At 42.2% G+C, this 25,323-nt stretch overlaps 1 protein-coding gene across 12 annotated transcripts in view; it reads right to left on the bottom strand.

The window, feature by feature from the left end:
• Positions 1 to 1,438: 1,438 nt before the first annotated feature.
• Positions 1,439 to 25,323, bottom strand: part of tjp1b (tight junction protein 1b) — a 36,938-nt gene continuing 13,053 nt past the window's right edge. For 4 of the 12 annotated variants that reach the window (XM_031748058.2, XM_039615874.1, XM_039615876.1 and 1 more), the window contains exons 2-28: positions 22,236 to 22,292; positions 21,609 to 21,733; positions 21,386 to 21,488; positions 20,851 to 21,166; positions 20,390 to 20,496; positions 19,840 to 20,008; positions 18,507 to 18,651; positions 16,216 to 16,346; positions 15,550 to 15,655; positions 14,792 to 14,942; positions 14,070 to 14,178; positions 13,766 to 13,985; positions 13,430 to 13,614; positions 13,246 to 13,341; positions 13,082 to 13,164; positions 12,766 to 12,976; positions 12,555 to 12,655; positions 12,125 to 12,475; positions 11,558 to 11,788; positions 9,657 to 10,523; positions 9,114 to 9,205; positions 8,598 to 8,813; positions 8,353 to 8,489; positions 7,145 to 7,616; positions 6,744 to 6,961; positions 5,843 to 5,986; positions 1,439 to 3,278 (exon numbers count right to left, since the gene is read on the bottom strand). In XM_031748058.2, coding sequence (XP_031603918.1) covers positions 3,184 to 3,278; positions 5,843 to 5,986; positions 6,744 to 6,961; positions 7,145 to 7,616; positions 8,353 to 8,489; positions 8,598 to 8,813; positions 9,114 to 9,205; positions 9,657 to 10,523; positions 11,558 to 11,788; positions 12,125 to 12,475; positions 12,555 to 12,655; positions 12,766 to 12,976; positions 13,082 to 13,164; positions 13,246 to 13,341; positions 13,430 to 13,614; positions 13,766 to 13,985; positions 14,070 to 14,178; positions 14,792 to 14,942; positions 15,550 to 15,655; positions 16,216 to 16,346; positions 18,507 to 18,651; positions 19,840 to 20,008; positions 20,390 to 20,496; positions 20,851 to 21,166; positions 21,386 to 21,488; positions 21,609 to 21,733; positions 22,236 to 22,283 — 5,229 coding nt within the window. In that variant the 5' untranslated portion in view covers positions 22,284 to 22,292 and the 3' untranslated portion in view covers positions 1,439 to 3,183. Of the gene's footprint in view, positions 3,279 to 5,842; positions 5,987 to 6,743; positions 6,962 to 7,144; positions 7,617 to 8,352; positions 8,490 to 8,597; positions 8,814 to 9,113; positions 9,206 to 9,656; positions 10,524 to 11,557; positions 11,789 to 12,124; positions 12,476 to 12,554; positions 12,656 to 12,765; positions 12,977 to 13,081; positions 13,165 to 13,245; positions 13,342 to 13,429; positions 13,615 to 13,765; positions 13,986 to 14,069; positions 14,179 to 14,791; positions 14,943 to 15,549; positions 15,656 to 16,215; positions 16,347 to 18,506; positions 18,652 to 19,839; positions 20,009 to 20,389; positions 20,497 to 20,850; positions 21,167 to 21,385; positions 21,489 to 21,608; positions 21,734 to 22,235; positions 22,293 to 23,557; positions 23,580 to 25,323 lie in introns of those variants that run through there. The other 8 variants (XM_031748060.2, XM_039615879.1, XM_039615878.1 and 5 more) reach the window with 7 other exon arrangements.

Genomic DNA, 25,323 nt, shown 5'->3' with positions numbered 1-25,323 from the left:
CAAGAAGGCAACAGTTTCACAACCTTTTACTCCATCCTGACTGCTTAAACTGCTGCAGGAAAAAACCTGCCATCTTCACAGCTCCATCACTCAGGCCTTCAGAGTAATATTCAGTTCAAGTTTAATTTATATAGAGCCAAATCACAACAGTTGAGTCAAGGCGCTCCATTTTTGTAAGGTAAAGACCTTACAATAATAGAGCGAAAACCACAACAATCAAACGACCCCCTGTGAGCAAACTGTTTGGTGACCGTGGGAAGGAAAAACTCCCTTTTAACAGGAAGAAACCGCTGGCAGAACCAGGCTCAGGAAGGAAGATGGGACAAAAGACACGCTGTGGAAGAGATTATTAACAACTAATGATTAAATGCACAGAGGTGTATAAAAACACAGTGAGGGGAAAAGAAGGTGAATGAACACTCATTGCATCATTGGTAGCCTCGAGCAGCCTAGGCCTATTGAAGTGTAACTAAGACAGGATTCTGGGTCACCTGATCCAGCTCTAGCTACATTATCACAAAGCAAAGTTTAATCCAATCTTAAAAGGAGAGATTGTGTCTGATGAATCCAAACTTGGAGCCTGGAAGCTGAAGGCTCTGCTTTTCTACTTTGAAATATGCTAAGAACCACAAGTGAGGCCGCAGTCTGAGTGAACTGCTCTAGAGTGGTGGGTATGGTGTTATGGGGTCTTTAAGATGAAATGGTGCCTGATTATTCAAGACCTTGTATGTGAAGAGAAGGATTATGAATTCAATTTGACAACCTACTTTGAGTTTACTAAACAGCATTCAAACTCACAGCAGACAGATTCTCGATCTTATGAGTCAAATTCCAAAAATACCCTGATCAACAGCACTTGTCACTGGATTCCTGATAAAAACCTCATAATACAATAAGGCGGTGGCGGGATGGTGCTATGAGTGTACATAATCTAGGAAAGGATAAATATAGCCAAAGTGTCCTTGAAGAAAACCTAGGCTGGGGAAGATGGTAAACAGATGCTTCCTGTCAAATCGGAGACGAGAAGTTCCTCAAATCCAGGAGTCCAAAGGCTGCAGATGTGCTCAGCAGTGTTCACTGTTAATGGCTGCTTAAAGGGTTTCTATAAACCATTTAGTAAACATGAGAACATTTCTAGAAACACATTTTAACTTGGCTTCTTATTGATTTTTTTTCCTGATATGCAGGAGGGAGTTAAGAATGCTGTGTGTGAACAGTAATCCAGCCCAACTTCTCACTACATTTACAGATGGAACATTTTAGCAGGCAGCTGCAGAAAACTCAAAACCGAGCAATAAATTCTTTCAAAAACAGACACCAACTCCTGAACCCTCGCGGGAATCATCTCGGATCCATTTGGCAGAAAATAAACTGACGTTGCTGTGTCGCCATCTAAAAAAAACGCGTGAAAAAACACAACACTGGAATCCGGGCAGCGTTTACTTTATAAATGAATTTATTTAGTAATACAGTGGTATACTTAGAAATGTGTTGCAAAGGAAAACAAATGAAAGTAAAATCAAAATAAATAAAAAGAATGTCAGCCACACGGGAAAAAAAAAACTAGTGTTGGGTTGAAGCAGTGTTGTCATATCAAAAGAAAAATAGTACTGATGTGCCATAATAAATTGTCTTAGTACAAAAATACATTTCAGGGCACACAATACAGCATCCAGTATCACAAAGAAAGGAAGGGACCACGCTTCACAGCAGCCCCCCTCAAATACGTCTTTTAAAATCATTTAAACCGAGCACTTCTCTATTTTGTAAATAAGAATAAAAAGTTTTCTGACAAAAATGCCTTAAGTAGTGTGTATGTTTGTAATGTGTGTACGTGTGTGTATACGTTGGTAGAAAAGTCGGACTTATTACTGCTTATGTCAGTTCCAAGGCTCAGGGGTATAACCAGAATACAAACATAACCAATGTAACCGCTTTCGCTTTTTTAAACAAACGTTTTCTCTTTTATACAAAATAACAAAGATGTACAAAAGTTCATTTACAGAGAACCAAGGCCATATGCTAGCATTATGTACAGCCACAACTTAAACATCTTCTAGCTTGTTGTTGTTGTTTTTTTTTTTGTATTTCCTCAGACTTCATATGCATAGCAGTAAAAGAAAGCATACCTTTTTCATCAGCCTCAATTATTCTCGTGTGCTAAATCCGAGTTCACCGTTTTTAGGAGAAAATGCAGAGACGACAACTTCTTTTTCTTCTTCTTCTGCTTCTTCTGTAGTGATCGCTACAACTGAAGGAACCGATGTTTTAAAGTTTCACTGAAAAGTTAATATGCAGATAAGGCATCACTGCTTGCAGTGTACGATGGGATTTCTCATGTGTTGAACTTAGTAGTAGCAGGCTTCTGGACCTGAGTCATAGCACATGCATAGATCTCTAGACAGCAGGAGTTTGTAAAATCAAGTCAGTATATTTATCTACGGTAAAACATCTCTACAAAAAACACGTTTGAAACAGAGAGAACCCCGCTGGACGAGCGTGTGTCTGATACTAATACTTAACCTTCATTCTTCATTACTGTTTTTTATTTTATTTGTTTAAATCTTGATGATGCCTACGTCTTCATGAGTCACGCTGAGCAATTTCTCAAGTCCTCAGAGATCCATCATGAGTGAAACGCATGACCACAGAACTCACAAACAAAAGTTTTGCATATACAAACTTTGCTGTTTGTGAGTCGTTTTTTTTTTAAATTTTGTTTTTATTTTTACAGTATGCAAAAATCCCACTGCAATATTAAACAAGTTTTCAAAATGATCCTCTTTTGTTTAGTTTTTTCCTCCTCCACCGCTCTGAACTTTTACAAAATTAGCTAAAAATGTCAAAATGTGATTATTCAGTCTGTGGCACTGGTCATGCATTCCAACTCCAGTTCCTTTTGTTTAAATAACGTTTTCATCTTTATTTTTTGCAAGCCTTGTAAGCACCAAACCAAAAAAAAAGAAAAGAAAAGAAAGAACGAGTACAGCCTTGGGGATGCTGGACTCTGACTCTCCTTGTGTGTGTTTGTGTTTTTTAAGTTTTTTTAATTTTGGGCACAGTAAACAACGTGAGTTTGAGTTCATACTTCATCGAGCATTGTGCACCGCGGAGCGGGCACGGCAGGGGAGACTCGGGTCCCCTGCTTTATCACATTCAGTAACAGGCCAGCTGTTGCCCTCTTCAGAAGTGGTCAATGAGCACAGACACACAGTTTGCACCCACCAGGTAGTTTGGGTCTCCAGGGAGAGATTTGTTCTGCCAAGTTTTGGGATCACCTGCGGGGAACAAGAGACGTGACGTCAGCTGATGGAGAGCAGCTTTAAAATACAGAAAACTGAAACTGAAGGTACTCGAAACAGGCGATTTAATAAAAATGCAAAGGCTGGTGATTTCAAATGATAATGCATAAATTAATGAAGGGTGTTTCATGAATTTATGTTCCTCAGATGAGTGTATGTAATTAAGTAATACTTAATTCATTTAATGAATTTCAACATACTTATTCCACACATGAAATTAGAAGCGACCAAACTAGCAGGACTTCAGTTAAAAGGGCCTGTACACCTGGCTGACCTTTGCAAAAGCATTCAGCGCCAAGTTAGTGTCTACGTGCTGCCTCGTGATCTGAAGTCCTTGCTGTAATGTCATTTTTAAATCAAAAACTAATTACTTTACTAATAAGAAAATTGCACTAAAAGCAAGAACTTTGAGTGTGTGTCTGTTTACGGCACTAAATATACACCAACTGGCCACTTCATTAGGTGCACCTGTTCAACTGCTCAGTAATGGGCTGGTGTGGGCATTTTGCAAAATTGCTGATCTATTCAGATTTTACAGCACAATCACCTCAAGTTTACAGAGAATGATCTGAAAAAGAGAAAATATCCAATGCTATCATGTCAGTATGGAGCAGAAACCAAGAGGTGGTTTCAGGCTACAAACTTTAACCCCTATAGACTTTATGTCAATATGAAGCTAAATCTCTGAGGAATGTTTCCAGCACCTCGTTGAATCTGTGCCATGAATTAACGCAGGTCTGGAGGCAGTTTTATATTTTATTTCAATCTTTACCACAGAGCTCAGTCATGCTGCAATTTCTTCCTGTACTGAAGACGAGCCTTTACTTGTTCATGTGGACCATGAACATGATGACTATCCATCTTTAATTTCCTCCTGGTTTGTGGGAACTATGGTAAACAGATAACTATGAAATGCTGCAAATTAAAAAGCTGCATCTAAATTAATTTCTACATAGCTGGATTGTAGCATATTTGGTGACATATGATAATGTATTAAGTAAATCATGGCTGACATTCACTAAATACGAACTAATCACATACAACTCATAGTGACTTCTCAATAGATTATATTTAAACACAAGCGCACCCAAGCACTTACCTTATACCTTGATTATAAAACATTACCCTATTTTCTTACATCTTGATTTACATCTGAATTTAAGTACAGTATAGACGATAGGATACTCATATAAAGGTTTCTGAAACTAGATCTATCAGTTAACATGCCTATAAATTTCTTTCATTTCATAAAACATCTTTTTACTGGTCATAACACTTATCTGGCATGTAAAACATCACAAACTGTGACATTAAACATAAAAATTCAGCAAATGAAGACCAAGAATTAAACAAGTGGGCATTTGTTCTGTAACTGTAACTGTAAAATTTCAACATTTCCCAGAAATTCTGTTTAATACTCCATAGGAAAAGCAGCAAATCCATCCTAAATAAGGAGTGGAATGAGATCCTGTTTGGAATTTTCCTCAAAGAAAAGTTCGATGTGCGGTTGTGAGCTCATATTTGGTATATCTGCTTGATATGGTCGGACACGTGCTCATGATACTTTCGAGAAAAGCACTCGTTTTCTATAGTATACAACTCTGAGTTTTCAGAATTATGGAGACATCCAAACATAATGATGCCAGCTCCTTTAATAATTCCTTTTAATAAACGTATATTGGGTGTTGGCTCCAAACGAATGGAAATCCAGTATCACTGGTATCACTTCACCTCTTAACAATTTAGAGCAGGGGCCTCAAACATAAGGGCTCGAATCAAAGACTCCAATGTGGCGCACTGACTCCAATGTGAAAGACAGCATGAATTTTTTACTTTTAACTTTTCATACATTTCATACTTCCTGCTGATAAAGACCTCCCCAATGGACATTTATGCTACTGTTATTTTACATATTTATTTTTTGCAAAAGTTGTGCTAACAGATTACTTTCATTTATTGCAGCAGCTTTTGTTGATGATGTAGAAAAACTGAGAAATACTGCTGGAACTACCATTTTTAAAAATTATAATAGAATATCACAGACATTAAATGTGTAGTTAAACAGAGGTAAGTTTACTGGTATGGCCCACTTAAGATCAAAGTGAACTTTTTGTGGCCAGCGATGTTATGAAAAAAAAAAAGTAGAGGTTTTGCGTTTGACATCCCTGGAATTAGTAGATTTCAAAACGTTTGGTCTAATGATAGTTTTATAATGTCATCCAACCCACAGACTTGGTGTTTGTCTACAACGGCACCTTCATCCACAGCTGGTAAGATTTTCAAGATTAAAAATACTTGATATTTGCAAATACTAGCTCTTTATGTCTATTTATAGTTCATATAACTAATTAGAACTAACAGAGAGCCCAAAATAAATAACACCACCACCAAAGAGCACATGTATGATGAAAAGGTGAGGGGGGGGGGGGAAACAGAAAACAGATGTGAGTGTTAAACTGATTCAGAAAGCAATGAACTCGCTTTGCTGAACACCAAAGTCTGCCCACAGACCCCAAAAGGACAGAGAGAGGACAGCGTACCCGACGAGGAGTCGGAGGATTTTAGAGCAAAAGACCAACCATCAGGGGTCATTGACGCACAGTGAGGTAAGCGCAGCTCCACCGGCTTCAGGAACTTGAGTCCATGTGGGCCACACATCACCAGCGGACTAAGCAGCGTTTCTCCTGCACAGATAAACAACCAGAGTTAAACTTCACAAACCAAACACCTGATTTAATAGTCTGTTACTAGGCCATTGTAGTAAATAAGAAATATATGCTTGTTTAAAAGTGTGTAACCACCAGTATAACCACTATTTATTTCCCTATCTAGTTCACGGTCTTTTTTCTGTAGTAGTTTCTATATTGGTTTTGAAACTTAAAGAGAATTTCTACAACTATCCAAGAAAAGCAAAACTTAAACTTTGTTTTTTAAGCTTTTCATGTCTGATAGCTCACATAAATACAAAAAAAAAAAAACACCACAAGGCAGGCCCCACCACCACCACCAGGGCACCAGAACAAACAAATAGATACCCCAAAACAGCTCTCCACACAAATCCACTAAGTAATGTAATTGATCACTGCGGACCAGAGAGAGTTTTTCAGAGGTGGCAGGCATTCTCTCCAGACTAACGTGATCTAGAAGAAAACATCTATATTCAGTAACACAGAAATCATTTTTCAATTTTTAATTCATGAGAGTAGTTTCCTTAGTGATGCATAAGGTGGTAAGAAGTGTGTGTGATGTGTTTGCTTCCACGCCTTACATCACTTAAAATGCACAGTTTGAAAAACTTTATTCTCATCTAGGAAGATAAAGCCCCTGCATTACTACAGTCAACATTTCACAAACTTCATCAGTTTCCTCAGATTCTGTACCATCTCGTAAGTTGATAAATCTAGGTTAGGGAGGATCTCTGTCCAGCACTGAGGAACTGACCTTTCTCCTTGTCGAGGGGGGGCAGGATGCTGTTGTCCCGGCACACCTTGAAGTAAATCTCCTGCTCGACACTCTCCGGGATCGCACCCTGGGGGATGATGATGCTGACGCCCGTCTCAATAGAACTCAGGACCCCTCCGTTACAGTTGAATATCCCACGGGCAGTGGCCACCACCGTGTGCCCTTCATCTTCGTCGTCATCATCCAGTGCACTGGGGCTGAGGGACAGAAGCAGAGAGGAGAACATCATCAGTCAAATCAGTGTAGGCAGAGAATAATGTACAGCAGAGGGCACCAGAGCAAACCCCCTGTGCGCAAACAAGTTTCTCTCCCTCACTCAGCAGCTCAGTAATTACTTTCTCTGAGAACTCGATGCTACTAGGGGTGAGAACATGTCTTACCTTACAGGGATGGCCTTGGGAATGGCGTTGATGTTATTGTGCTGGTATTTGGGCCTGTTGTCTATAGTGCGTGTGAAAGTGTCCAGGCCACTGTCGTGATCAAGGGGCTGCGGTGACAACTGAGGTTTCCCACTACTGTTGCTCACCACACTGGGCTTGCTGAGGAGGTCCGTCTTCACCTGTGTGTCATTGGGCAGCAGATTGTGGTTGAACTTGGGGCTCTCAAACTTGCGCTCAAAGGGTCGGGCTGCACTGGTGTAAGGCTTCGGGACGTAGCGGTTATAGCTAGTTGGTGCAGGAGTGCTCAGGGTTTTTGGGGGTGCTGCATCAGTGCCATTGACCGGGGATTTGTCGGGAAGGCCCCTCGGGGGCAGGTAACCGCCCGGTGTGGGTTCATCCCTACTGGTCGGCCTAAGAGTTGTCAGCTCAGGTTTAGGATTGGGTGAAGTCAACGGTTCAGGTACGGAGTTAGCTGGAAGAGGATATAATAAATCAAATAATTTAAATACAGTCTTGATTAAACATACACAAGAGATTAGATATACAGTTATGTACTTTATATATGTACTGAAGAGTTTAGCTACTACCAACAAATGAACAAAATCAAGATTTTTTTGCTAGATTTACAGTACTGTGCCAAGCTTTGACACTCAATAGAGATCTTTCATCAGCAACAAGCACAAAAGGTCCTGCCACAGATAGTTTTGCTTACAGTTCTGGTCTGACTACCATGCAGCCAGTCTGATCTCACAGGGAGAGAGTTTTTTTAAGCCATTATCACTTTAGGGACAGTCCTACAAAATTACATAAACACAAAGAGGTAGCAGTAGCAGGAGGCACTATGTTTACTTTACAATGCATGTGTGCACAAAAAAGGCTAAAAAAATAACCCCCAAAACATTCTAGACAACCAATGGTAGTTTGGAAACCACGGTCTTGTTTAAGAAATCAATTTAAGAACAAGCAAAAAGACGTGAGAGGAAGCAACTGGAAACAGTAGGAAAAGAAATATGAAGATATGTATATGACTGTATATGAGTACAGAAGGAAAAAAGTGGCCGAAAAAGGCAAAGCTTATTGGAGAAAGCAGCCTGTAATGTAAGTGCTCATGTCAATGGCACAGATATAATTCATGTCATGTATATGTTATTCATGTAATAACGTACACACGAAGGTTTGAAGGCCAGCAGAAAGTTTAGGAAGCTTACCATCGCCAGGACTGAGTTTGGGCAATGTGGCGGGTGGAATGGCGGAGGCCGGGGGCCCATACTGTGAAGAGGGACTGATCTGCGGCAGAGGATCGTATCTTTTTTCCACTGGACTCACTTTCTCCACAGACTCAACTCTGCAGTTAGATGGCACAAACAATTATTATTCAACAGCTGCGATGACTTAAAACCTGAGAAATGTTGTACAACAGGCAGCACTTTTGGCACAGGCTGAGCTGTTATACCTGTTGTATGGGTAGGATAGCTGAGGTGGTTTGGGCAGATCATGGAAGCGGTTAATGCCAGGAGCGGGCTGGCCCATGGCCTTGCTGTCAAAGCTGCGACGATCAAAGTAGGACAACTGCTTTCTGTAGTATTCCTCATCCTCATCTGGGTCATAGTGGTTGGAACGGACTACATCATCCAGGGGCTTGGTGTGGGGCTTCTGTGGTTCAGGAGCCCTGCAGAAAAAGACAAACAGCAAATTGATTGACCTATAGGCAAATCAGAAACTGTGCACTAACTTAAAGTAGAGTCTATGAGATTAATTTATCAGATATCTCTGAAATCAATATGAATCTTTACAGCTGGGAAGCTCAGGCAGCCAATGACACTGAGGCTAACCTACAGGGCTTGCGGCCTCCACTAGATGGAGCTCAAACTACAACAAATCAATTCTGAGACTCCTTTTCAAGGATCTTATGAGCTGTCCTTCACTCACCTACCCTGTAGTCTGGGGTTTTGCAGCGAGGGTTACATACCTATAGGAGGACTTCTCCTGCTCCAGGTTGCTGAGGGAATTGGCTTTGAGGACTGGTCCAGGTGCTATCACAGGTTTAGGAATATCTGCAGGCTGAAAAAACAAACACAGGCCTCTGCTTTAGTGATTCTTGCATTAGATTTAGATTTTGCACACATATCAATTATTGTGCCTGAAAGATGTAAAATAATTCAGGCAACAAAAGATTAAAAAAAAGAAAAGAAATATCTCATATAAACAAGCATGCGTTTTCAAGATAACTACATATCAATGTAACATAACAACGTACCATATCCTGTTGGACTCCATTTACACCCTACCTTGTATATATTATTATCATAGCCCATTTTTTTTCTTTTTAAATAGGATTTTTATTCAAGATTATAGCTATCTGTATTTAAACTAGGACTCTAACCAGTTTGCTGTTAGCAATACAAGTACAAATATCTGAAATGTGATGAAGTTAATACAGAGTTCTAACATAAAGGTTTTATTGTGTTACTGGGCCAGAATCCTTGGAGTAACTAAGGTGAGATAAACATACCCGGAGTACTGATGAATCGCCTCCCTCTTTAGCCCTGTCCATAGAAACCGACCGTTTATTCTCAAACATCTTGACCCTGTTGAGCACTGACTGTGGTTTCATGGCTGGGTCCTCATCCGGGTCTTCCTGGGGTGGAGGTGGAAGAGGTTTGGACCCTGGAGTGATTGCTGGATCGCCTGGGGAGGGTAGGGCCTCTGGTTTAGGTGGAGGGATGGTGGGTTCAGAGTTTCTCATAGCGTCATGCATCCCTGGCTTAAAACCCCGGTTTGGAGGCCCAGGCATGTAGGACGACCTCAGACCAGAGTCACCATAATACTGCTTCGAAGGCTCTGGTGATCGAGGGGAGTTAATGGGGAAGCTGTGGGTCTCTGCTTCATACGGGGAACGTGCATCGTAGCCTGCCGGAGGGAGAGGTGGTGGAGGGGGCTCATCGTAACGAATCGGTCCAGGTTTACTGTGGCGAGCTCTGCCATCATAGCCCACTGGCGGGGCCTCATCATAGCGTGGCTGAGGGGGGCTGTAGTCTCTTCCCGGTCCATCCTCATAGGGGGACCGGGGATTGTAGCCCATGGGTTGCTGGTGGCCCGGCTGGTACCCTGCGGGCTGGGAGGACGAGGTTTGCTGGTCATAGGGGGGCCACTGTTCATTGTAATGAGGCACACGGTTGTCGTAGTGCAGGTGAGAATCAGTGTTGTGAGGCTTTGGTTCCGTGTAGCCGCCTCCATCATATCCGTAAGGCGGGTGGTCGTATTCGCGGTATGGCTGTTTGTCCTGGTACGGCGGCTGGTGACTATAGCTCATAGACTGCTTTAGGCTATGGTTGATTCGCACAGGGTCCTCCATATTGTAAAGATCTTTCTTGTACATCTGTGAAGAAAAAGATCTAAATGAATGCATCCATCACATTGCAAACTTTTAACAAACCAGTGCTGCAGGACAGAAAGCAGCCAGTATTCTCCCAACACCAGATTAAGATTAAATTAATTAACAGGAAATAAACTAAAACCTTGAGAAGTTTAACAATAACATTAACCAAAGAAAATCTCTCAACCAATTAATTAAACCAAGATCAAGTCAAAGTGCATTTACTCAGGCAAACCTTTTCCCATTATTAAAAACAGTTCTGAATGCCTGTTTGACAAGATGCCTTTCAAGAATGGTGGTTATCCATATTAACACAAGTGAATTTTACATCTTTAAAGTTTGATAAATGGCACACTAGCAAGTAATTTGTACATTTCTGAAAGGCCTCGTTTCAAACAAATGATGTGTAGCCTGTAGACAGCAAATCTAGTTACAGTACTTCCTATGGAAGGTTGATCTGTTGGCATATACAGAGGGCATAACTACACAAGAGAGACATAATGCAGTGTGCAGATGCAAGTTTGTTTTTCCATAGGGAGAATTGCTCATTGAAAGGAATTTATTACCAAGAGTACTGTCTGCAGGTTAGCTTTCATCATGCAAAAAACATTCAGTTTGCATATAATGCAATGTCAAACTACTGGCACTACGACAGACGACACATCTACCCACTACGATGCTACTGTGACACTATTTTTCATCTACAGAAGAAAAGTTAAAGCTGAAAGGAACCCAAAAAACATTAGGAGCCATGCAAAGGAAGTAAGGCAACAGTTAGGGCTGGTTGTGGATGTCTTCACCCTGGTCAAAGACTCAGATGTACCAGTCCTTCTGGTCTCCCAGCCCACTGTGGTGCATGTGGACTAGTCTGTCACACATTTTCTCTGGAAGCCAGAGGCACACAGTGGGCTCAGTGAGTCACACAGTGTGGGCGTGTCATGCAGAGAGCAAGTGGAAAGCATGTGTGAGAAGACAGGCAGTAAAACAGCAGGCTGGGGCCCAGGCCCGGTCCGAGTGGCTGGTGAAACAGCGGGTACCTTTGGTTCTGGACCAGGCAGTCCAGACGGGTGGGGTTCATGTGGTGGTGGTGGGGGCTGAATAAGCTCAGGGGCAGGGCTGGGGCTGCTAAGTGAGTCAGCCTGAGGAGCTGCGGCTGCAGCAGGCGGCTCCTCTAGGTGCATACCCTCTAGCTGTACAGGCTGCTCAGCAGCAGGGGTTGCTACCGACGTCGGAGGCAACGAGGGCATGGGCACAGCAGCCTCACCTTGCTGTGAAGTATTGTTAAGAGACATTTATAATACAGCCTGCCAAGGGCACAGAAAGTACAGCTTACCCCAACACCATGATCTTCTTCCTTACACTGAATCAGTTTTACACCAGCCAGAGAAAGCGCTTGCAAAATTGTGATTAGAATCGATAACATACCAGTAGCTTCTAAAAATATTTATTACTTAGTCAAGAAACTTTTAATCTTAACAAAAAGGTCAGGACACATCACTGAATACAAAGGAGTAATTCTCCTCTGCTCTTCAGCCATATAATTTCACCCATGCATCCATCTTTGAAAGGCAAAGCCTGTCTGCAATGCCAGATATGAACTTTACCTGCTGCGGAGCAGCCATCTTGAACCCAGCAGGGTCTATGCGATTGGCTGGGTCAGGCTGCACGGGGTGCTGGTATCCAGGGTAACCAGGGGTGTCCTGAATTACAGGAGGATCTTCTCGCACAGGCTCTGAGGAGCGGGTGATGGCAGGCTCCGTGGGCAGACCCACCTCATCATTCAAAGTCTCATCTAATTCCTGGTCTGTGTATGCTCCACCTTCTGTGTCTGTGTCCTCATAGTCAGAAGTGTGGCGGCTGTCTGTGCTATACATTGAGTATTCACTACCTGGTGCTGAAAGGTAGGACAAGCGGTCATCATGGATATCCAAGTCATCCTCTGTAGTACCATCCGCCTGAACAGAGCAGAGAAACCGTCACCTGATGGCTCATTTATTCACAGTAATGGTGTTCAGTGCAGCAGAATAGACTCACCTTGCCCTCTGACACCCACACCAACTGGTTCTGCTGTTGCTGGATGGTTTCCTTTAGCGCTCCATACCAACCATCATTCATATTGTTCAAGTTGATGGTCGCTAAGAGAATAGTTTAAATAACAGGCAGCTCATTAAGAACAAAGCATCTTAAAAAAAAGACAATTTACATTTTTCATTTACTGGTATTTTTATAACTCTCTCCCACTTACTGGTGAACAGGTGGTGATTATTCTTCCTCAGTTTAATGGCTCGCTCATAGAGCTTCCTGGCACTCTTCCTGGACTCTGGACACAACCTGGTCCTCATGTTCTTCACACCCTGTTTATTATCGGGATTTAGGAAGACTACAATCGGGTACCACTGAGCATAGTTCAGCCTGTCCACAGCATTTGGGGTGATGTCCAGTACAGCATGTTTGTCCTTCATTAAGAAAAGAAAGAGTTATTTTTAACAAATGCACGCACACAAACAATGATATATTATTTTAAAAATCCATGCACGTATCATAAAGAGAGGCGTGCTCACTCTGTCGATGATCTGCTTGATAGTGTGAAGACGAATTATTCCTGAACTACGCTGGTCTGTTCCTGCATCTCTCGGTTCACTCTCTAGAAAACGAGGTAAGACAATTTTAAGACAAATACATTTTCTTGAGTACTAAATGTGTTTTATGCAGTTTACCGACATACTTGCAAGCTCAAAAAGATCTGGCTCTTCTCTGGAAAGCTTTTCACGAGCAACATCAGCAATAGGTCCAAATATTACAACCGGTCTTAGGAAGCCAGCTGCACAAGGAAAAAGAAACCGTTTACAGACTTATAAAACTGTACTGTTACTCTTAAACGGGCTAACAGACATGTCAAGACACCTCACCCTCTCTCAGCACAACTCTTTCATAAGCTGGGAACTTTGTTTGGACTGGCTGTGAAGAAAGATCCTCTCGGCTCTTCCTCAGGTTCCTCTTTGAACTGCGAAGACCACGGAACCTCCAGAAGTCAGCCCTGTCTCCACCTGCTGTTTTGGGGAGAGTGTATTGCACACTGGAGAGCTGCTCTGCTCTGTAGACAAAAGCAGAGACACTGTCATTAGGACTAATATCAACACTGCCAGTACACAAAGACATCACACACACAAAACAAACAAACAAAAAAACCCCACAAATATGGAGATTAACTACAACTGGAAGGAGATGAGACGGGATGCTTTCACCTGTTTTTGTTGGGGATGATGCCCCTCTCCACCTCCTGATGGTTCTTGCCAATGCGAATAGCCAGCCAGGAGCCCAATTTGCCGTTGTAGAGGGTGTCCACCACACGGAACACCTCGCCCTTGTTAAAGCTTAAACCATACGGAGATTCCTTCTCATACTCAAAGTGTGTCCGGATGTAGAAAGAGTCACCGACATCTGATTCCACAATCCGCCGATATACTGAACAGTACAGAGCGTTAAGTCAGTATCAGCAAACCAATCAGCTTATTAGATAGTTCTTAGTTCTCTTTTCACTTCCTTTACCATCTTTCTTCTTCTGGGCCAGAATGGTGACCTCTTCACCCTTAGGAAGGTCCAGGAGGAATAGCACCGCCTCCTCTCGGATTATGTTTGCAAAGTCAACATTATTTACCTGGAATTTGGAAAAAAGCATGTTTCTGGTTTATGTTTTTTATGGTTTTCACACAAAAATGTTTTATTTTCGATTTTCAAGTTTAAGCAGAAGATTTTATTGTTCAAGGAGTACATCTCAGAAAATGTAAATCTCCATTTAAACAGAGGTTCGCATAGCTTTTCCTGTTCTCTGAAATGCCTGGGTAACTGCAGGTTTTATTGCACTACAAGAAGTCAAGTCATTCCTCAATATACTCAGAGAATAGAGGAGGAGGAACAAACAGTGAGATATACGACTGTGAGGGAATGGGACAAACACAGCGAGAGGAAACGGTGTTTTTGTGTGTGCTCCCTCAGGGCTATTGCTAAGAGACCAGCTTGAAGATAGAGGAATTTTGGAGCAGCCAGTGTGTAACACCATGAATAAATAAGGGAATGTTTCAGAAACATTTTCCATAAAACACTGCTGTTTACACGCACTATGATGTGCCCACTGTTAAAACAAAATGGCTTATCCCATTTTCCCCTTTTCTCCCCAAACTTAAACAGCTCCCCTTTTTTGTTGTTTTTTACATCATGTGTGTTGCAGTTTGTCTCACTTCACAATCAGCTTATGTTAAAAATAATCTTACCCTGAGAATTTGGTCGCCCTCCTCTAGGCCCTCCTTAGCGGCTGGACTATCTTCCAGCACTCCAGCTACGAAGATGCCCACGTCGTTCCCCCCAGCCAGCCGCAGACCCACACTCTCCCCCTTTTTGAACTTCACCAACTTCATGCTTGGCCTGAGAATAAAGACAATTGCCAAGTTCATTTCTTTTGATATAACTTAAATGTCAGCCAGATTTCTCTACAGAACATCTAGAGTGATTTCAGTATTTTGGCTAATAACAAAAATAACCACAGTAAACATTCTCAGACACAACCACTGATTACTCTGCGTCCTGCTCATTCAACTTGGCAGCTCACCATTAATGGGGGACCCGTTGCCCTCGTTTTCAGCTACAAATCTTCATTACGGCACACTTCACAGCTCAAAATAATCCACAAGCCCTTTTAACTATACCCTTCAAGACCACCCTCCCTGTTGTATTTTCTCCCGACTGGCTGAACCTTGAAAACAAAACATGTGAACAGCAGGTGGGAGGGGCTGCTGTGCTCACAGTCAGACCTACACTTCTGAGATGACCACATTAAGGGTATCCTTAGATACTGCGCTTTACAGATAAGTGATGCAGACTGTGCATGGAAGCATTTTAAAAGATTTTTCTAAATAACAGCTCTCCTGATGTAGTCAAAAGTACTTTTTTTCCCCTCCAAAAAACCTGTGTGTGTGTGTGTGTGCGCGCGCGCGTGCGTGTGTGTAGGTTATTACTATAATGTAAACTTTACCGTAGGATGCTATCATCATGGGCAGTAGTTGGCACAGGAGCATCAGAAGGACTGACAGGCAGGTCTACATCTGGCTGTCCGGGCTGAGCATAGACTGGCTTGGGTTCTAAATACAGATACGCAGAGATTCATGTTATTACGACAGACAGATGACAAACATGTAACACCGACTGTACATCATCATAAACAAAGGAATATCCCCATCCCCCATAGAGACAGAAAATGAGTGAGAATAAGAACAACAGCAGCAACAACAACAACAACAACAACAACAACAGTGCATACATATAAGCAAAATATTATCACACAGATTCTTGTGTGCACACACGCACACTCAAGGCACAAAGTGTCCTGAGCTAGGAAGTCAAAGAGAGAGGCAGCAGAGTGCTGGAGGCTGGGGAGGAACGTCAGACTCGATCAGCTCATATGGTTTATTTTCACTTGGCTCCAGGCAGACTCAGCCAGGCTCAGCAGGCGTCTGGATCTAACTTTTTAAAAGCGCAACTACCAAAAAAGGGCAAAAATAACTGTTTCGAATAAGAGTTCATGAATTCATGTAAATTTTCTGCTGCAAACGATAGACAGGGCAATTATAAACCGTTGCTCAAGAGTCACACTGATTTACAAATGACTATTCTTAGACATACAAACTAATTTACATCTGACCTGGGAGGGGTGGGAGCTGTTTCTCCTCTCTGCCTCCTGACTCCTTCGGTTTGGGCAGAGGTACCTCCTCCGCTAGCTTCGCTGGTGTTGAAGCCGGCTTTGAGGTCCGTTCATCGTCACGACTTCTGTGACTAAAGATGCAAAAAGATGTTTTTGTATAACTTCTCTTTAGAACATGAGGCACGAGATCATGAATAATGCATTCTGCAGATGTAGTGCTCCAAGGCAACATGAAACTGTCTCTTAAACAGAACATGCATTTGCTGAGAATAGCTTCTTTCTACGCCTGCATCTTAGTCTTGAAGGTCATCACTTTGTCTTTCCAGTCTTTTGTGCTCTATTTTTAGAGCAGCTTATCTAAGGTGTCAGAGTGGGTTCTGTCCTCCAGGTGAATTTCACTGTGAGGCTCTGGCTTTAGACCAGCTTACTTTGACTTGCTTTAAAAAGAAAAACTGCATAAACTACTGTATAAACTAATATACAGTGACAAATGATGTCCAAATTTCCATGTGTTTTGACAAACAGAAATTTCAGATGCTGATTCTGGGAACAGGAATAGGAGGGATAAAGACAGGCTTCCCAGTGGCATAGATCTGTGGCTTTCCTGGTCACATGGCTAACTTTTTGGGAAGAGTGCTGCTTTGTTCACAGACTGTGTGACAAAGTAACCACAAAGGATCCTGCTTGAACTGGCTGCACAGGAACAAACTTCTTTTCATCCCAGCCAGCACTTAACTGCCAACTTCACAAGCTGAGAGAAAGGGTTCCAGATCACTGATCAGGTTCAAACAAACAAATCAAATAGCATCCTGTCACAAAAACGCCTTCCGGTTAACTGAAATACACAAGGTAGCGTACCTGTGTCACTGTTTAGAACATTATAGAGGTTTTTGCTTTTTATATCTTAAAAATTACAAGAAACGATGAGCCTGATTGTAAAAAATAGGGAGAGACTTAAAACAGGCAGCTGGAGATGGCCTTTTATAACTGTGTGCCACGCTTCCCTTTGTGGCAAACATGCAGTTTTGTCCACCAAAACATTAAAAAGAAGAAGATCCAGTGACATATTCACATGACTCTCTCATCTCGAGAAGAAATGTCTCTAAATAATTGATGTCTGATATCAACAACAACATCCATCAGTCAATAATTTGCTGTTACACAAAAGACCGATCTTCAACACACAAATTCATCGCTTCTTTTAGAGTGAGGGCTGTGAATTTAAAGTCGTTTGTCAAAGTCCCAACAACTCTACTGAACTACATTAAATCTAATAGTTTATGTAGTAAATCCTCAATATTCAGATAGGGAAATGGCACGAAATGATTGGAATTCTCCAGCTGCTGAAGTATAACCGGAATAACCAGGTGGAGAAAAATCCCATTCAGCAACAGCTTTGAATTATGGCATCATGTTTAAGAGTTAAGAGCAGTGAGCTTCTACGCTTAGCAGAGCAGAGTCTCGATCTGCTTTCAACCGTAATTTTGACCAAGACCGACTCTTTTGTGGCTTAACAGCTGACTTTTATTTTTTCTCAGGTCAGTGAGCAGAGTGAAAGGGAAACAACTGTGGTGCTCTATTGAGTTTAAATGAAGAATTAATGAGGTACTTTCAAACAACGTTAGAGTCAAAAGAAGTGGTGAATGGAGTAATGGTTGGTGCTAACACTAAACCTTTCACGAGAAAAACAGAAAAGATGAAGGAAAAAAAAAGCTTGTTTTAAAGCATGGAAGCAAATATCATCAGTTGTGGTTACTTAAAAGATGTTAAAGTTTTACTATGTGGTTGCACATAACTTATTTTAATTTCACTCATTTGCAAATTACTGTTTTAATTAATCAACAACAGTCTAAAAACCAGTAGAGAAATGATGCACAGGACAACCCAGTACCAAAGTGGTTATATCCTTGCATTCTCCTGCATTTCCAGTCTGTCTCTACCAAAAAACAAAACAACAAAACAATTTCCCAACATCGCCTGGAGAACTGAGGAACAGATCAATTATTACATTAATCATAAATTAACCCTAAACCTGAGAGCTCAGACTGCTCCAAATACACTAAGGGACTTTTTTTAAAATTTACTATTAAGCAAAGTGACCAATAACATGGTTTTGAACTCCACCCACATTTTGGTGATCAATGTTGCTGTTCAAGTTTGAATCTGTATTGTTCTAAACTTCACTCCATCAAAAACAGAGAAAGTTGCGAAGAAAAGAAACACTGAATAAATATGTACAAAATTAACAACTAATTTATTTATTTCCTGAAAGCCGGGTTGATGTTCTTTACCTGCCATTGCTGATTTGTGGAGGTGAATGTCGGGAGTGGTCTGAGGGTTCAGATCGTCTGTCTGGAGAGCGGGAGCGGCTGCTACGATGTCTGTCATGTGATCGATTGGAATGGTCGGACGCCAGAGAATGGATATCTGAAATGTCTGATTAAACATAAAGATATGTCTGTGAAGGTTCTCAGTCATCCAGGTCATCGTAGTCAAAGGAGTTTGCAAAGAAAAGCGTCTGGACTTCTTTGAGTTGCTTGAAGACGTTTCACCTCTCATCCGAGAAGCTTCTTCAGTTCTAAGGTCAAATGGCCGAGAGTCCCAGATTTAAACCCAGTGGGAGTATCCCCCCAAGGAGGGACAAAGGACCCCCTGGTGATCCTCTAATCACATGCGCCAAGGTGTGAAAGTGGGTGTGGGACCTAATCAGCCAGGGTTTCGGGTGAGCTCATTGTGAAACCTGGCCCCACCCTATCATGTGATTTCCTGAGGTCAGATGGCCCAGGATGTGAGTGGGCGTTAAGGCGTCTGGGGAGGGAACTCAAAACTGGATTATAGATGGCAGACAGTTGGTGTCGTAAACCACCGCCTCTGTTCAAAGATGGTCGCTCACAGTGGACATAGATGGCCTCTTTCACTCCTCTTTCAAACCATCTGTCCTCTCTGTCCAATATGTGAACATTGGCATCCTCGAAAGAGTGACCTTTATCCTTAAGATGCAGATGGACTGCTGAGTCTTGTCCTGTGGAGGTGGCTCTTCTATGTTGTGCCATGCGCTTGTGAAGTGGCTGTTTGGTCTCTCCAATGTAGAGGTCCGGGCATTCCTCACTGCACTGTACAGCATACACCACGTTGTTCAGTCTGTGTTTTGGAGTTTTGTCTTTCGGGTGAACCAGTTTGTGTCTGAGTGTGTTGCTGGGTCTGAAGTACACTGGGATGTCATGCTTGAAGAAAACTCTCCTGAGTTTCTCTGATACACCGGCTACATAGGGGATGACAACGTTGTTGCGTCTGTCTTTCTTATCCTCCCTCGCTGGTGTCTGATCACCATGGGCTCCCCTGTGTCACCTATTGTAGCCAACCTTTACATGGAGGAAGTGGAAAGAAAGGCTCTTGGCTCTTGGGTTTAAATCTGGGACTCTCGGCCATTTGACCTTAGAACTGAAGAAGCTTCTCGGATGAGAGGTGAAACGTCTTCAAGCAACTCAAAGAAGTCCAGACGCTTTTCTTTGCAAACTCCTTAAACATAAAGATACTGTTAAACGGCCGCAGCCTGAAAGTTGCCCTGACAAGTCTGACTTTCTTCCTATCCACTCATTTGAGCTGAATTCACATCACTCTCACCATCTCTGTCAGAAGCGTTGGCTGAGGGAATACTGTCATCGAGGTCAGGGATGTTCAGCAGGGTCGCTCTCTCGTCCCTCTGAACCACCATTTTTAGCTTGCCCTTTGACCTTTCTATCAGCTTCTTGGCATCAATCAAAGAAAGGTTCTCTGTCACGGTGCCATTAATCTGAAAGAATCAGCAAAACAAGCCATCAGAAATGACACGAAGTAAACATTCGTACACAGGCACAGAATTTGAATTAAAAGAGAAACAATATAAATGGTGACATGTCTGGTGTTACACATTTATTATCTTAATGGTATGAGATCACATTAATGTTCCTCCCCATAACCAGTCTATGGATTGAAAGAAAGGATCGAGATGTGTACATTGCTAAATGTGACGATGTCCTTCTACACAACATGTTCCCAAAACATTAATACAATGAGACAAAGTAGTACATATGGCACATCCTTCTATCTGAATCAGGTTAGATTATAAAAAGAACATGATCAAACATTTTCAGTTTATCTTCTATGTTTCTAGTTTCTGCCTTTCCCCTCTCACCTTCAGTACAACATCCCCCTCCTGGATGTTGCCATCCCTGGCTGCCAGGCTCTCAGGGGAAATGTCCTTGACAAAGATGTGGCTGGCCAGGCGCAGGCCATATTCTGCTTACAAAGTGAACGACAGCAACAAAGACAACGTTAGCACAGAGTTCACGTGACAACACCACACTGACTGCGATTCTGCTGACATCTGCTTCTCCCACTGGGATTAACAGTACTGATTAAAGAAGATTAATTGCTCTTTTACTTAGATTTACTTGAGTTTACTTGGATTTTGCTGTGGCTGGCAAGTTTTATTTGCTCTGGCAGTTAACCAATGCTGATTTGGAGGTTTTATTCTCTTCTAAAAGAGAATATGGTTGTCTGTTAATAGTCATGTAAATCAAATGGCAGGAGATTCCCTGCTTCACTGGCCACTCTTCTGACTTCCCTTTTTATCCCCGACTTTGTGAGCCTCACCTTCATTTTTGCGGGATTTCACGAGAGTGACTTTGGCGGGCCGAGGGGGCAGGTTGTGTGAGCGGCGGTCTGAGCGTGGGGAGAGACTTCTTTCCCGTGAGCCGCTGCGTTCACGTTCCCTGTCCCTGCGACCGCCGCTCCGCCCACTGCGCCTGCCCATAGCACCGCCCACACCACTGTACGCGCCACTGCGCCCACTTCTCGTTTCATATATCTCTTCGTCGTAGCTATCCTCCTCCTCGTCATGCTCTGACATAGTCTCCCTCTCTCCCAGGCGGCCCATGGGGACGTGCACCTTCCTCTTGCGCCTGATTGTCTAAACAAAGGGAATAAGACATGAAATGAGCTTGACAACCAACATGAGCCAGGCACTCCCCTTATCATGCACATTTCTCCTGCTAGTGAACTACCAAAACATATGAGAGAGCCCAAATAACATTATTAGTAATATACATATCTCTGCTACAAACACTTTTTAAGTCTGACTACAAAATGAGCTTTCCAAGAAGACCTCATAATGGGATGTGACACTCACAATTTTGGCAAGCTTCCCACTCTTACGAAGCTGCTGAACAGCGTACGCGTGCTCCACATTATCCATGGAGACAGCGTTGACCATAACGACTCTGTCATTTTCCCTAGAGAAATGAGATACCAAGAACAGACAGACAGTGGAGTCTTTATGGAGCAGGCAGTGTAATTTAATACTAAAAAATGAGCTGCATGACTGGGTTCCCGATAATACAACTAAATCTTACTGCAGTAGGCCTTCTGCGGGGCCTCCTTTCAGCACGTCTGAGATGACAATGGAGGTCTCACCACTCTGAAAATGAGGGTTATCCCGTCCACCTGAAATGGCTATCCCAAAGCCAAACCCTGGTGCCTACACACAGAAATAAAAACAAAACACTAAAAAGATAAGGATGTGTGGGTGGACCAAGACACTGACTGACGAGTAGAGACAGATGGATTTAAATTACCACCTCCTGGTACGACTGCAACAAAATTATTGTTTGTAAACCACCTCTACAGAATACAGCAGTCAAACACTTTGAAGCGATGCAGTTTGTGTGCAAACAATGTGCACAAAGATGCCAGATCAGCACTTGTGCAAATTATTTATGCTCCACAGCCAAAAACATGGAATCGTGTAGAAGAAAAGCTTTGTGATAACTCTGCTGTTTTGTCTGTTCCACCTGCAATTAATTACACAGTGAGCTAACTCCCTACATGCTGTGATCCTGAAAATAGCAGGGAAGAAAAATGTTGGGATGGGAGATAGAGGGAAAATAAAGTAAACCAGGTAGGGCAGAGAGCTTTTAGGATAGGGCATAATTTCAACATAGACAATTATAGAGAGTAAAGGAAGGATAACAGATACCCACCCTGTGTAGTGTTACTGTGTGCTGTTCCCAAATGACTGTCTCCTCCATTGCTGCACTCTGAAATGCAAAAAAAAAAAATAGCACAGTGCTTAACACATAAGCTCCAGAGTTCAGAGAAGAAGAGTCAAAATAATTCATTCTTCCAACTGATAAAAGGTGGAAGAGTGGCTCCCAAAATACATCTGACAGCGTCTCCTTCAGCAGTGTGTTTAACCTTTAACAAAGTCTGCATAAAAGGTCAAATGTGTTGTTTTTTAATGAACAGAGTAGGCGTTATCTGTCCAAGCTAAATGTCTGCATAATGTGTAGAGTAGCGTTTACCACTTTTGCAGCAAAAGCTACTTATACTGAGATACTGAAAAAATAATAGAGGGTTTAGATTGCTGCTACTTTATGAACATCAGCCACTTGGGCAATCTAGGCTACATTTCATTATTCATATCGCATTATTCATACTGCAAATAAAGGATGTAAAGATTATAAACAGCAAATCGACTGTGAAAGCACACTGAGAGACTTTAGTAAAAATAAATAAATAAAAAGGTGAACACAGAATATTTTAACACACAATAATAGCACTGATTTTTTTTTTCCTCTACCAATGTTCCTAATAGAAGGGGAAGTGTTTCATCACTGAAAATTAAGACAGGGTACACATCAGGACGCTTGTTTGTTTCACACTGTTGCTGATTCACAGTGATACAGATGACACAACAAAGCACAGCAAATAGCCCACGCACACACCATAAACATGTTGGTTTTTAGACCAGACAGTCTTCTTTGTAGTGGGTCCACAGTATGAGGTCCCAGGTTTACAGTGCAGTGAGTACAATAGCACAACAGAAAAAGATCCTCCTTCATTAAATAGGGCCACACTGGCAGTAAGCCTCTAAAATTGAAGGACAACCTCGGCCCCATTAACAACCAGAGGATAAGATTAAGGTCACCTCAGTCAGCTGCTGGGTTAACGCCATCCTCTGCGACCTACAGCCCGCTTCTTATCTCTGCTTCTGTATCATTTTACCTCCACTGCAATCTCACAACACATTAGACATTCAAGGACTGCATATAAAATACTACGAGGTGATTCCCATTGGGGCAAATTACAACCACCATCACAGCACTTAATGCAATAACCCCCATCTGTCATGCAAAATGATCCTAGCCCTGTGATCTTAATAGGTGAGATTGCCACACATATCCCCTTCTGCTTTGCTGGTTATTTCTTTGACACCTCGAACGCTTACAGTATAACCACCTATGCAGAAATCTCATGTTGCGGTACATTAAAATGTGATGAAAAATGAGCAAAGGGAGATTACTCTTCACGCTGAAAAGGAGCATTGGTTCCAGTGCTTAGACCTGCCACTGAGACTGCTGTGGACGTGTTGGCAGCTTCAAACGCAAAACATCTAGCAAGCGTCAGTCCAGCTTCACACTGAAAGACATTTTGCAGCACATCAGTATGACAACTTGATAATGGAAGTGCTATTAAGCCACAAAGAGCGATAAACAGCTAAAAATCTTGGATGGTCTGCAGGCCAAATACTGAACTACAGACCATTGTGATTTCTCAGGACACATCTAGTGTGGAAATATTATGATGAAATCTTATATGGGGAATAGGGATGTTCAGTTAATCATTTTTAATCAATCAAGCTACCTGTCCTTAATGGCATCCATCGATTATGAAAACAAGATAACCCATCCCATTACTTTTACCCCTAAATTCACCCTCCATCAGAGTGTGGCAGACAAAATGTAAAGTACTAAGGGATTGTGAGCCCAAGGATGGCCAATTTAATCAACCTTACACAGCAGTTAAGATTCAGGGAAACCCTTTTTTAAACAATTAAACTGTATTTTGCAATATTGCACAGTTTTAAGTCATCACTTTACCAAAATGTGTGTGATGAGAAACACTCAAAAACACACCCAGAGATTCTCAAGTTGAAAATAATAACAGCCATGCTGCTGCAGAAGCAAATGTCTGAACAAAAAAAAGTAACTCAGATGTGAAGAAAACAATGTCCAAGTTTTTTTTTGTACAACAGAAATCATATTCAGAGGCAGCAGCTTAGCTGACCGACTGCTGCTGTGCCGTTTATTGTTTTAGCACCCTGGCCTCCTTCAACACATCATCCTTATGTCTGCTGCGACCTGGCGGCCAAGTGCCAAAGATTAGCTGGCGTCTGGGAATACAGGCAGCTAAATAAAATGCCACAAGTGGCCCCAGACGTGCTCAGCTTGGCAGCAACAGTCACAAACTCCTCAAGCAGCTTATAGTGGGGCTCACACAAGGAGGGTGAACCAAAGTTTGAACAGGGGAACTCCCCCTGGCCTTTCACACTGAATTATCTGCTCTTGAGAAAGGGTGGGGTGGGGGGCATCTGAATATAAACAAGTCTGGTGAAAGCAGAGGAATGATGTCCCACTAGAAAGTTTGCTCTTTCAGGGAGGAGGATTTATGCACCTTCTTGATCAGCAGTGTGCAAATGCTGACGCCAAGAGCTCAAACATTTTGCTTAAATTTATAGACGCTTGCCTCTAACTGATAAATTGGGGGTGTGTGTTTCCAGTTGATAGTCAGACTTTCAAAACTCCTTTATAAGCATTTATGCAGCATAACACAAACACGTACGCCCACAAACGTATAATGTTTTAGAGTGGGTTGCAAGAGATGTCAATTTAGTTGTCTGGAAAACATGTTTAGAGGACGCTTATTAAGCTCCACTGAATACAAATAAATCACTGAAAAATTACAATGGGGCAAAACAAAAGGACCGAATACCAAGGGAAAAAGACGAAAAACAATCTCTCTCTCTCTCTATCACATGCACACACCTTTCACTGTGAAGGGATATAATTTTGCTTCCTCCTCCTGCAGAGCTTGTTGCTCTGGTAACAGAGGGGGAACAGTGTGGTTTTCTAGTGGCCTTTCAGGACAGGTCTGAAGGTTCCTCTAAACTGTAGGAAGTAAAGTAAAATTAAAATAAAATAAAGACAGGACCAAATCAATTCATAAAGTTGTTGTTTTTTTGTGGCTCAAATGAGCACTACTATTTTTTGCCATAAGATCTAAACAGTG

Source organism: Oreochromis aureus, linkage group 7, assembly GCF_013358895.1.
Source record: "Oreochromis aureus strain Israel breed Guangdong linkage group 7, ZZ_aureus, whole genome shotgun sequence".
Taxonomy (NCBI): Eukaryota; Metazoa; Chordata; class Actinopteri; order Cichliformes; family Cichlidae; genus Oreochromis; species Oreochromis aureus.
This window is presented reverse-complemented; position numbering and strand designations above follow the sequence as displayed.